Genomic DNA, 12,082 nt, shown 5'->3' with positions numbered 1-12,082 from the left:
AAAAAAAAAAACCCCCCCCCCCCCCCCCCCCCCCCCCCCCCCCCCCCGCCCGGGAGTAGGGCAGAGGACTGTATGGCTCAGCAGAGAAGGCATGCCCCTTGACCTTTCCAGGAAGCTGAAGATGTAGTAAAGCATGCTATCTGCTAGAACAGAGCGCCACAGGCACAGTAGGAGGATCAGCCACTGAGGAATATGCAGAGCAGAGTGGGAATTACTGGAGAAAGCAGAGGCCACAGGAGGGTTCCACTTGGGGCTGTGCCCAGGATAACAGGTCTGGAAAGTCAACCCTCAGCAGCCTTCCTCCAGCCCATTTAAAGTTCTAAACAAGAGCATGGCAAAAGGTGTCGGCTCTCAGGCATGGGGGGTCAGCAGCATTTGAGAAAACTAAGCCTCCTCCGCCTCTACACCTTGACTATGAAGGGATCCTGACTCACTTGCAAGGGAGATAACAACTGCAGAAGAGGGGACAGTGGGGAGGGAGTTGGGGATAGATAATCCCGTGACCTCTCAATAAATGAGGGATTCTAACCAAGAAAAGAATGGTCCCAGCTTCTCCTTTGGATGTTCCAAATCCTCCCAGAGCTACTATCTAAGGAGGTAAGGATGGGCAGGCACTTGTACATTTGTGTGTACAAGTCAGGGAGCTGTTTGGTCCAAGATGAAGTTAACTGGACTTCTGCTTGAAGATGGATGGGACTTTTAAGGCCAATTCACTCATCAGCACCATTTTCTAATTAAACTATATATATTTTTTTTCAAACATGAATTCAAGATAAACACTTAACTGAAAGCAATCCATATTATTTCCTATTTAACTCGTGTTTTTGTTTCCTGCAACTATCAGTAAAACAGTACTGTTTTCTAATACTTTTTCACTGAAAAATCTGAACTATACCGTAGCCAAGTTATGGCGATTGGTGCTAGGGGTCACAGAGAAAAATCAAGCAATTTTCCTTTCACCCTCTCCAACTTGCTCTCACTTCCCGTTCTCCTGGCTACTTAAAAACAAAACAAAACAAAACAAAACAAAACAAAACCTACCTGGTTTAAATTGCTTGGGTGATCTTCCCCAGTTATAAGTTAGGAGGGGGAAACATGGAAGAATTACAGAGTTACCAATTCTTTTAATTAGAAAAGTAATACATGGTTATTGCAGAAAGTGAAATCATCCAAAAATGTAGAATAAGTAACTTCTGTCATCCTTGCCAATTTCCATTCTTCTGAGTTAACCAATGTTCAACTTTTTCCTTACCATTATTTTAAAATGATGTTTTCAAAATGACAGAACAAATTTAGATCAGTGGTTCTCAGCTGTGTTTAGGTGACAGAACTGTCAACGTGAGAGAAGGAAACACTCATATCCTATTGGTGGGTAGGTAAAGAAATGAACCATTCTAAACAGCAATTTGACAGAAGATTCACATTACAAGAAGTTCATTTCAGTACTATTTAAAATGGCAAAAACCCTTCTAACCACCCCATAAGTTATGATCCATGCAGACATTAACAATAAGACTGTAAAATAATAGTGACAGAGATAAAGAAGCTTACTCTATTTATGTAATAAGATAATATATGCATTAACAGAATTTGACTTTGGAAAAAAACAGACATTCTGGTAGACCATACACCAGAATGTCTAGATAAAAATCTCACACACACCTGCCCACCCTATTTTATTTCTGTTTATCTATATCCAGGATTTTTGGCTTATCTGTATCTAATTTTTTCTTCAATTTAGATTACTTATAAAATGAAAAAAAAACCCAACAATTAGTTGGCTATGCAACCAATCAGAATACCCCATTGTGCTCAAAATTACATTAATAGACACAAGATGGCAAAAGTTGGGGAAAAAATTTTAAAAGGCATAAAAGTGGGGAAACCGGAGATGTGTCTCTTAAGGAAAGACAATTCTTATGATGGGTGAGAAGTGCCTAGTCTTCGCACACAGCCCACCAGGGTCCCACATGGACATCTACTGTGAACCACAGAACTGCTGGGCTTTCTAACTTTGAATGGAAAAGTCAAAAACAGCTAACATCAAGGCTAAGTGTGCTGGAAAAGAGTGTCATGTTTGGTGTAATGGAAGGATGAGAGCCTCACATAAAGAACACATATTTTTTCCAATTTTAGAATATAACTAAATTACATCTCACTATTGAATGCCAGTGTCTCATTTCACATCTGAAAATACCAATTTCTGTAGTGTATACAGTATGTTCCAGCACTGCACAATTTGCTCTCAGTGAAGTAACTGACAATACAAATATTTTGCATAAAGTATTTCTTACCTTCGCCTATAGTTTTAAATGGTGATCTCCATTCTTTATGTAGATTATTGTTAAGTGCCATCTTAGCCATTTTTTCCACTATGAAAACACACCTGATGTGAAGAGCTCTTTTGGTCTTAGAAAAAAAAACGAATTATACATTTCTTTGCAAGTACCCTCTTAAAGAAATGTCCATACTTGTTTTAAGGAATAAGGATATGGTAATAGGTGAACTAAACCTATTATCTTGGTCTCATGTATTCTGGCAGGGAACCTAAGAAGGTAAAAGTGTTACCAGGGTCATACTCAAACCTCAAAAACAAAAACGAACAAAAAAAACAGCCATGGGCACAATAAAAGCCCATCTGGTCTAAACAAAGAAAAAAAAAATGTGATTAAACCTTCCCTCCTCAAAGTCTTAGTTCTCATTTGATGATTTTAAGGTCAACTATGGGATGCATGTATGCATTTAAGAGCTCCTGTCCATATTATACATTCAGTGAAGAAAGGGTTCTTTTTCTTTTCCCAAATGACAAGGGTCCCAGAGGCCAAGTCTGCTCTGTAACTGCTGGCCCCACAACAAACATAAATAGCCATGTGACTGAGTTTGGTTTTAAAGGAGTCATCTTCAAACTTTTCATTTGCCGCAAGGATGATTCTTTTGCGCAAAACACTGTTTAACTCCTCTTTTAGAATTTCCTTCAAAATCCACTGCATTTTTTTCCTGAAAAGCCTCCAGTTTAAGGTCAAAGCTTTCCTTTCTTAAGAACCTGACTCCTGCTGTCTCTGTCTCCTCCTCAGGTTCCCTAGGGCAGCCTTTCTTTGCCTATCCCCCAACCTTGGCAGGCTCCCAGGATGCTCCCAAAGCCCCTAAATCGCACCAGTGCAATAGGCACCACCGGGTTCTGAGGCTTCAGAATGGAGGAGGCTGCTCTCTACTTCACCCTGCTTTTCCAGGCCCTGCCATAATGCTGGTACTCAAATATTTATTTAATAAACCAGTGGACTGCTGTAGGCTAGTCCTGTCCAACACAGTAGCCACTAATCACCTGCTGCTTTTGAACCCTTGAAATGTGGACAGTGCCAAAGATAAACTGACTTTTAACGTTGATGAAACAATCACCTGACTCTGACCTGTCTTTGGCAAGAGTGTAAGGCCTAAGAGGATTACCTGAAAAGTTAAAACCTACACCTATATACCCATTTCTAAGAAGTAACATATTAGATATCGCATAGGAAAAAATTCCATATAGTGGGAACATCATCCCAGCTGTGCTTCCCTGATAGGAAGAACACTGCTCTTTAGTTTACTACTTTAACAGCACTTTAGTTTGCGGACAAAGAATTCAAATTCCAGATTTTAAAGCGCTTTGAAGTCCCATGTGCATACTTTTAGAAATGTTGGCTAAATCTAACTACTACACATTGCACTGACGTGCAGCTACGCAGTAATAACGCAAAAGTATGAAATTAACAACTCCTCAAAATGGGAACACCACTCTTCAAGTTTTAGGGTGCGAGGAGGCTTAACCGTTCATTACACTAGCACGTGGCCGACACAAAATGTCTGACTGTGGACGGAAGGGACGGCCCTGGTCAAACCTCAACCTTAAAACCCAGAGTGCTGAGCTGAGACGCCCAACTCCCTCATATCCTCCGGGGACGCTGGGGGGGGGGGGGGGCCGGGGGGGGCGGCCCGCCCGGTACCCCATTTGTGGGGACACCAGGCAAACCCTGGTTGACGAATTTCCACAAGTTAGCAACTTATTACCCACAGCTACCTGCCTCCACGAAGCGCGCCCATCGCTCGACTGGGGCAGGGTGGGAGGACTTCCCCTGGGCTTCCCCAAGGCCAGGGAACGCCACTCACCGAGGCCCCGGTCTGGCGGAGGCAAGGCCACACCGCGCGGGCGCCGGGGAACATGGCCCCGCGCCCGGCCGCCGCGAGGGCAGGAGTGGAGAAGAAAGAGGCGATTCTCAAAGCCCCGCTCGCCGCTCACGCAGCCGCGGCGGCGGGTGCCGGCCTCCCTGGAGCACGTGCGGGGGCAGAGGCCGCCGGGACTGCGCGGCCCGCGAACCCAGCCGAGGCCCGCCCGTACCCCCGCTGCCTAGCCCGGGCGGAGGCGGCCGCCTGGCGTTGCCCTTTTAAGAACGGGGGAGGGGGACGGCAGCGCGCCCGAGAGGAGTCGAGCCGGAGGAGTCGAGCCGGAGGAGTCGGCGGCGGCCGGAGCGCGCGGCTCCCGCCAGTACGAGCCGAGCCCCGGCGAAGCGGGCGCAAAACAAACCACGGTCTGGGCCCGGGAGCAGCGGCTCGAACCCACAGGCCGGTGTACGCAGCGGAGGGAGACGGGCGCCCGCCAACATGGCGCTGCGTCGGACCGTGGCGCGCCCCGGCTGGCGCGAGGAGCCGCAGCCCGCCCACACCGAGGGGCCAGACTCCGGGCAGGGGCCCCCGGCTCCGCCACCGCGGCGAGGAGTAAAGGCGAAGCCGTCGCCGCCGCCACCACGGCTGGCCTGGGCCAAACGGGGCGCGTCCCGGGAGACCGGGAGTGGGGAAGGCCCGGAGGACGAAAGAGGAGCGAAAGAAATGGGGGAGAAAGTTTTATTTTTAGGCTTGAAAAATGGCGGGAACCGCGTCCTTTTTTCAAACTTGGCCTCGGGAGTGGCGGCGGTTGCGCCACCTCCGCCGCCCCGCTCGCCCCTCCCCCGCTCCGCGCGCGCGAGGCCGCGCCCGCCCAAGCCCCCCGGACGCGCGAGGGGGCTCCTTGCCCCCCTCGGAGGCCGACAGCCCCCCCTCCTCACCCCCACGGCCCCGGCCCTCAGCCCGGCCGGCGCCAACCGTGAGGCCTGACCGGAGAAGTCCCCGCCCCGCCCGAGCCCCTTCCCAGGCCGTCCGGGAGCGCTCGGAGCCCGGGCGGCCCAGCCCCGGCTAGCCGCGCGGCTCCTCGGCAGGCCCGGCCTCCGCCCGGCCGCGCATCCCGGGAGGCTGCAAACATGGCTCCCAGCGTTACACAACCCCCTCCTCCCTCCCTCGCCGCCGGCCACACGCACACGCGCTCCTCCGGGGAAGGACCCCGGCGGGCGAAGAGCTCAAAGTTTGCTTTCCCCCACCCCACTGCCTTCCCCAGACGGCCGCGGGGGCCCGCGGGCGCCAAAGAGTTAATCCCCGCGCGCTCGCTCCCCCCTCCACGCCCGCCAACCCGCCCGCCTTCCCTGTCCGAGCCCGCGAGCTGCGCCCTTCTACGAGCCGGGGCTGGCGAACCCGCGGCCCGGGCCCCGCAGGTGGCCACCATTACATGCAAGTCATCGGGGGGAGAGGGCGCCCGACGGGGTCTCTGCTTACAGCTGCCGGAGTCCGGTTCCTCAGCTCCAGGTGGATCCTCCTCTTCATGTCCATGTTTCCCTCTTCCCCCCTCTTCAAACTTAACTTTCCGCGGCGGGGGCGGAGGGGGGAGAGGCGTCCCGGCCTGCGCAGCGAGGGCCGTCGGAAGGGGTCTGCTGGCGGCAGAGGCCGGCGGCGCGGTCCCAGGAGGCGGGCGGCGTGCGGGCAGGCGAGCGGAGCCCCCGGAGCCAAGTTACTCACGGGAGCGGAGAGAAACCATGGAGGGAAAAGGGGGCTGGAGCGCAGCGCTGGTCTCACTACCGCCGCCCCCGGCCGCGGCCCCGCACTGCGCTTAAACCGGCGACGCGGCGCGGGCGGCTGCTCGGCTCGACTCGGCCCCGCGCGGCGCTCGGCGGCCGCGGCTGCACCAAGGACGGGGCGGGGAGACGCGCGGCGGGAGGGGCGGAGGCCGGGGGGGAAAGGCGCAGCCCCGGGGACTGGAGCGACTTCCTCCCTCCCTCCGACTGCACGTGGGGTGGCTGATGTAAGACCTTCCTTGGGGGCTTCCCCGCCCGCAACCGATGTGAGACCCCCCCCTCCCTCCCCCCGGCCCCACCTCGCCGCGCCGGGAGGCGGGTCTCCGGCCCGCCCTTGGACGTTTGCCCGGAGGGCTGCGGGGGTCTTTAAAGCCTAGTCTGTCCAGGGAGGCTCCACCAGGCCGGCCCGACGCCCGCGAAGTCGGGAGACGTGAAGGGAGCGCGGGACAGGGGCTTTCGGGTTCGCTTTCCTCTCCCTCATACGGTGCGAAGCCAACAGCCCGAACCCCACACCCCTTGGCCTGGAGGCGGGAGGCCAGTGCTGCGGGGACCCCCGTCGGAGGCGGAATAGCGGCCGTCCCGCGTTGCACCGCGCGGCACCGGGCGGAATCGGCCCTCGCGGCCTGTGGGCACAGGGCATCCCTGGCGCCGGCCCGAGCCACAGAGGGACCGAGCGTCCCCGAGTTTGGGAGAATCTCCCTGGGTTTCCTAACATTTAAACATAGGCTAGCAAGGCAGCAATTAGCATTTCTAATGGTGTCTCGAAGTTTTACGAAGTTTTTCCGCACACTTTTATCTCATTTATTCCTCAGGGTACCCCTGCGAGGTGTGTAATTCTCGATGGGCTGCTGGGCTGCGTTTCGGGGAAGCTTGGCAGGTAGCCTTTGTAATCGTCTGGCTCAGACAGCACCCTGAGAGCCAAGGTTAGAGCACTAAGTTTGTTTTGCAGACCTCCGGGGAGTCACTTCAGGGTGTATTCAGCTTAAAATGAGTAAATATGTCATGGGTCAAGTCAGATACAATCTTAATAGACAGACTCCAAAGATTGACAACAACTTATGAATGGAGAAAAATGCACAATTCTATGCATTAACAAAGTTTTCTTGAAGTTTTCTTCCATTTTACCTGAGTTCGTTTAGTGGCGAACGAAACCACCTATACCAATTTTTAAAGTATCGAATTAAAATTTCAAAGCAAAAAAAGTTTTAGAAGCATTTTGGGAAAAGGCAAAAACTTTTTAGTACGTTGCTTCTTGAGTGTTGTATGTAAAATGTTAGTCTTAGCAGACATCTCTGTGACGGGAAAATCTGTGAGGGAAGTAGTCTTCAGGATGGCACAGGAGGTCTGTAACTATAAGGTTATGAAAACCACAGGGCCATAAAATAAAGGCTTTTATGAAAAACTAGCAAATCAGTTACATGAGCTAACAAGCAATAATTGGGCTATTCACTTTTAGGGCTTGAATATGTTCTGTGTCATGTAATCTTCAAACCCTATGAAGTGGACTGTGTTTTAATCATTTTACAGATGAGGAACTGAAGCTCTGGGTCCTTAAGCTGCATGGCTTAAGAGGCAGAGCTAAGATTTAAACCCAGAGGAGTCTGACTCCAAAGTCTGCCATCTTTTTTCTGTTACACCATCAGTCCAACTGAAATGAACTCATAGCATGGGGCCTGCTTTGAACAGGAGGTTGAGAGCAATTGTAGCCAGCCTTTAACACCAAACGGAGCATGCAGGTGTCCATGTCACAGGCAAAGGAGAGATGCTGAAGGAGACTGGAACATGGTAGCTCTGTGCCAGAGAGAGTGGTAGTAACCTGGTGGCCCATGGGAGAGGTGGTATTGATCCTTGGGGAGAAAAGGGGCAAATCTTGAGATCCTGTTCTCTCTTTATAACCAACGCAAGGCTATGAAGGCCTCTTTCCCCATGCTACATAGCTCACAGGATAAATGTCTGTTTTATAAGATTAAGCTACAAAGTAATTAATAAACATAGCCACAATGTGCAAGCAAATAAAAAGAAAGCAAAAGAGCCAAAGGAGGAGAGACTACAAACCCGGTACTGTCCCTTCTGACACAGCCGGTGCTGGCATGCACCTCTGTGAACAAAGAGCATGTGTTCCAGTGACATGCTTCTTTGTCAGGGGCTTCACTGCCAGAGGCATAAATAACACAGGCAGAACAGGGTGTGTCTCATTGCCCTGCCAACATCTTCCACTGGACGGTCAGTCCACAGGCCTGAAGGGGCTGTTGTCACAGTGCCCTAGTTTTGAGTGTTGCTGTACTTAACATCATTCTGAGTATGCATCTGGGTGTAAGAAAGAAGTAGAATATACAATTGTATCTAATCTACAATGATTACCATGTCCAGGAATTTACGGATTTGAACAAGGGCCGGGAGAGAATAAGCAAAAGTGAAAACCACTTAGTTTCTTAGGGAGTCTGTACTATGGGTGAATCTCTTTTTGCTCCCATTAACGTTAACATTTGCCTAATAAGTTTTTAAAAATCTGTCAAATAATGCCCGGTTTGGGCACTCATTTGAGTCCTAGAACTGCCCGCTAATCAGAATGTGTATTCCAATAAGCTCCAAAATGTCCGAGAAGAACACTCTGAGCTAGTTTGTAACTCCTTGGCCCTGTTCCACCCCACTGCCTCAGCAACATCATCAGATGACCGGAGCCTTCCACAAACTTTGTGGCTGTGAACAGAATTGAATAAATCTGAAGACGGGAGGAAACAGCCCCACTCGAGCATTGGTGTGACTGGCTTTGAAGCCAGTTTAGCAGAATGGGCACGTTTTCTCTTTAGTGAAGATACTATATGAAGCTGACGTGTGACGTGTGATATAGAAATCATTGTTCTTTAAATACTGAATACTTCTATTCTCCCCCTACTCTCCCATGGATATGTGTGTACACTGGCAAATCTGCCTTTTGGGTTTCCACAACACCCTGTGTGTACCTGCTACAGCAGTCAGACCCCAAATGGGAGTCGAAGGATCTAGATTCTCAAATAGACTATGAGCTCATACAAATAGACTATGAGCTCAAGTATTTCTGAGGGTATGGAGAGTAGAAATCTGGGGCCATCTTTAGGACACAGGTGCTCTGCAAATGTGTGTTATGTTGAAAAGAATGTCACATGTATTCAAAAATACTGTCTAGGCAGCTGAGATTCTTGAAACAAAGTGAGAAAGAGGCAAACAGTTAGATGAAAATGGGGTAAGGAATGAGATCCTATTAGTCTCCAGATGGTAACAACAGAGAAGGAGAAGAGTGTCAGGTGTGTAGGCAGCTGCAGGTCTAGTAAGGGGCCCCTGCCAAAGAAACCAGATTCCTTTCTGCTCTCTGAAACAGCTGTAAGTGCTAGGCCTTCCTGGTGCAGCATGAAGAGCTATGACTCGTCAAGTTTAATATTTATTAAACACCATCCTTATGCCAAGTACTGTGCTTGGGACTTTCATGTACATTGCATCTCAGTTAATCCTGGCAACAGCTCACTGGGACAAGATTATGATCCCCTTTCATTGTTTAGGAAACAGGTTCAGTGAAGCCAAGTGGAACTCACGTAGCCAGTAAGAACCTGGATTTCTCTGTCATTAAGGTCTCACTATAATTCACTCTTGTTACTTTGATCCACTAGTCCTCACAACTGCTTCTGAAAAAAGTTTTTGTTTTCTGTGCTTTAAGATTTACATGCTCATCATGGAGGAGGTGGAAAGGAAAAAAAAAAGTAAAAAAGAAAAAAAAGTCAAAACACCAAAGCCCAGACAATAAAATTTAAAATTTAAATTCCTACCACTGAGACATATCCACCATTCCACCATTAAGGCATATATCCTTGCAGCGTTTGTCCACCTGTGTATTCATATTTTTTGTAAACAAACTATATTTAGTATGAGTATTAATTCTGCTCAGTTTTTCCCTTTTCAGAGAGGGACTCCATTGAGTTGGGAATCGTGTTCTATCACTTATTGGCTGTGTGCCTTTGAACAAACCACATAACCTCTCTGAGCCTCAGGTTGCTCATCAGGGGACTGTTGTGAGGATTGGACCTGATCGTGTAGGTGAAGCTCCTACCTGGCACAATGCCTGGCATTCTCCTCTGTGTCCCGGGCACAAGTCACCCAAAGCCCAAGTCCCTCCCTTACCCTAAACAGAGACCCAGAGCTTGCTGGCCTCCTCAGAGGCTGTTGAAGTTCTGCTGTGGCCTTCAGTCCTTCACCTCTGCTCCATGTCCTTCATCTCCTGAAGGGACCCTGTGCCTTTGGCTGAGAGAAGGGCTCACCCAAACCTACATAAGTTTTCACTCTCAAAGGGGGTGGACTTATTTTCTGTTTGACTCAGTCCTTGGTCTCTCGTGAGGAATTGGGAACATGTCCCTGAGCTAGCCTGGAAAATATCTGAGTGGCCCCACAGTGTTGGGCATCCCTCTCCATAATTAGCCAGCGTCCCCACCATCTGGACCCTCTCCTCTACCTCACAGGGATTTCCTTGTCCACACAGTACTAAGACTGATCTCAGAGTCCTGTTCCTGTTGATTGAACTTTCCATCTGTTCTGAAGCTTGCTTTGCCAGCTCCTGCCTGGCCAGGGCCCCTTGGTGGGCACGCAAGGTACTCCTCCCTCACTCTAGACTCTGACACTACTCTGGCAGTGTATGTGTTCCCTAGTTTGCTAGGATTTTTTTTTTCTTTTTTTTTGGTAAAGGCCGTAAGTCCCACTCTACTTCTTCCTTGAAAAGCAGAGCAGTCAGGTTCCTGGGTGGCTTATTTTTTTTTTTTTAATGTTTATCTATGTACACACTATAGAAAACTTGGAAACTATATTTAACGAAAAGAAAAAATTAAAATCTCAATTCAGGGCTAAGCACTGCTCATGTTTTGGTGTCTATTCCTCCAGTCTTTTCTCTACACACATATGGCATTTTCTAAAGTCTCAGATTGCCAGAAGCATCGTCTCATTAATAACAGCTTTTAAGGAGGGTGAGGAGGGGGGAGCCTACTACATTAAATATTCATATTGATTATGAGAGACATCCTTATTTCAGAAATAGCAAATAGTGGAAAAAAAATCATAGTATCTAGGAAATGCTGTATATATTACATTAAAATTTTTTGATAAGTGGGATGATACTGTAACCTGCTTTTTTTGGTTAACAATAATATATTATGAACACATTTCCATGCAACTGAAGAGTCTTCCACAATATACATTCCTTGAGGACATTCTTCTACAAAATGAAAATAGCTTTTCTTTTTCTGAATATAAAGACAATACATATTCATGTAGCAAATTCATGCAATGCAAAAAAGTATAAAGAAGAAAATACAAGCCAACCAAATCCCATTACCTAGTGGCAACCACTGTTAACATTTTTGTGAATATTTCCCGAGCTATCTCTATGAATGTAGATGCACATGTAAAATATGTAATATATAAATGGAATCCTACTCTAAGTGGTGGTTTGTGACATGTTTTCCTTTTTCTCTTAGCAGTAAATAGCTCCAAATCAATAAATCTAGGTCTCCATCATATTTATTTGTTTGTTTGTTCATAAATTTGTTTATCTCCATTTTTACAGTCTGCATCATATTTCATTGTATGGATGTGGCATAGTTTATTTACCTGGTCTTCTACTCATAGCCATTTAGGCTATTTCCAGTTGTTCACCACTATGCACAACATCTTTGTACAATTAGTTCCTTGAAATAAATTCCTGGAAGTACAATTCCTGAATCAAAGTATATATATATTTCAAATTTGGATGTACACGGTGAATTGCCCTTGACAGGCTGGATTTCTTTTATATTCCCATTAGCATCGTGTAAGATTTTCCCTCACCCTTGCCTAAATTAGGTATATTTTTATAAAAACTTTTAATGTTTATTTATTTTTGAAGGAGAGAGAGACAAAATGCGAGCAGGGAAGGGGCAGAGAGAGAGGGAGACACAGAATCCGAAGCGGGCTCCAGGCCCCGAGCTGTCAGCACAGAGCCTGACACAAGGCTGGAACTCAAGAACAGTGATATCATGACCAGGTGTATTATCTTTTAAAGATCTTTGTCAGTCAATTTTCAACTAATGACAAGGTTGAAAACTTAAGGGCACCAAGACAATTCAATGTGAAAGAATAGTCTTTTTTTTTTTTAATTTTTTTTTTTAATGTTT

The 12,082-nt window shown here is 48.1% G+C and overlaps 1 protein-coding gene across 2 annotated transcripts in view; it reads right to left on the bottom strand.

The window, feature by feature from the left end:
- ANP32B (acidic nuclear phosphoprotein 32 family member B) overlaps nt 1-6,001 on the bottom strand; it is a 24,336-nt gene extending 18,335 nt beyond the window's left edge. The window contains exon 1 of one of the 2 annotated variants that reach the window (XM_040481790.1): nt 5,617-6,001. In XM_040481790.1, the coding sequence (XP_040337724.1) occupies nt 5,617-5,670 (54 nt within the window). In that variant the 5' untranslated portion in view covers nt 5,671-6,001. The remainder of the gene's footprint in view (nt 1-5,616) is intronic. The other variant, XM_040481791.1, reaches the window with a different exon arrangement.
- Nucleotides 6,002-12,082: the final 6,081 nt, after the last annotated feature.

The sequence above is a fragment of the Herpailurus yagouaroundi genome, unplaced genomic scaffold, assembly GCF_014898765.1.
Source record: "Herpailurus yagouaroundi ecotype Mexico unplaced genomic scaffold, PumYag 160, whole genome shotgun sequence".
Lineage (NCBI taxonomy): Eukaryota > Metazoa > Chordata > Mammalia > Carnivora > Felidae > Herpailurus > Herpailurus yagouaroundi.
This window is presented reverse-complemented; position numbering and strand designations above follow the sequence as displayed.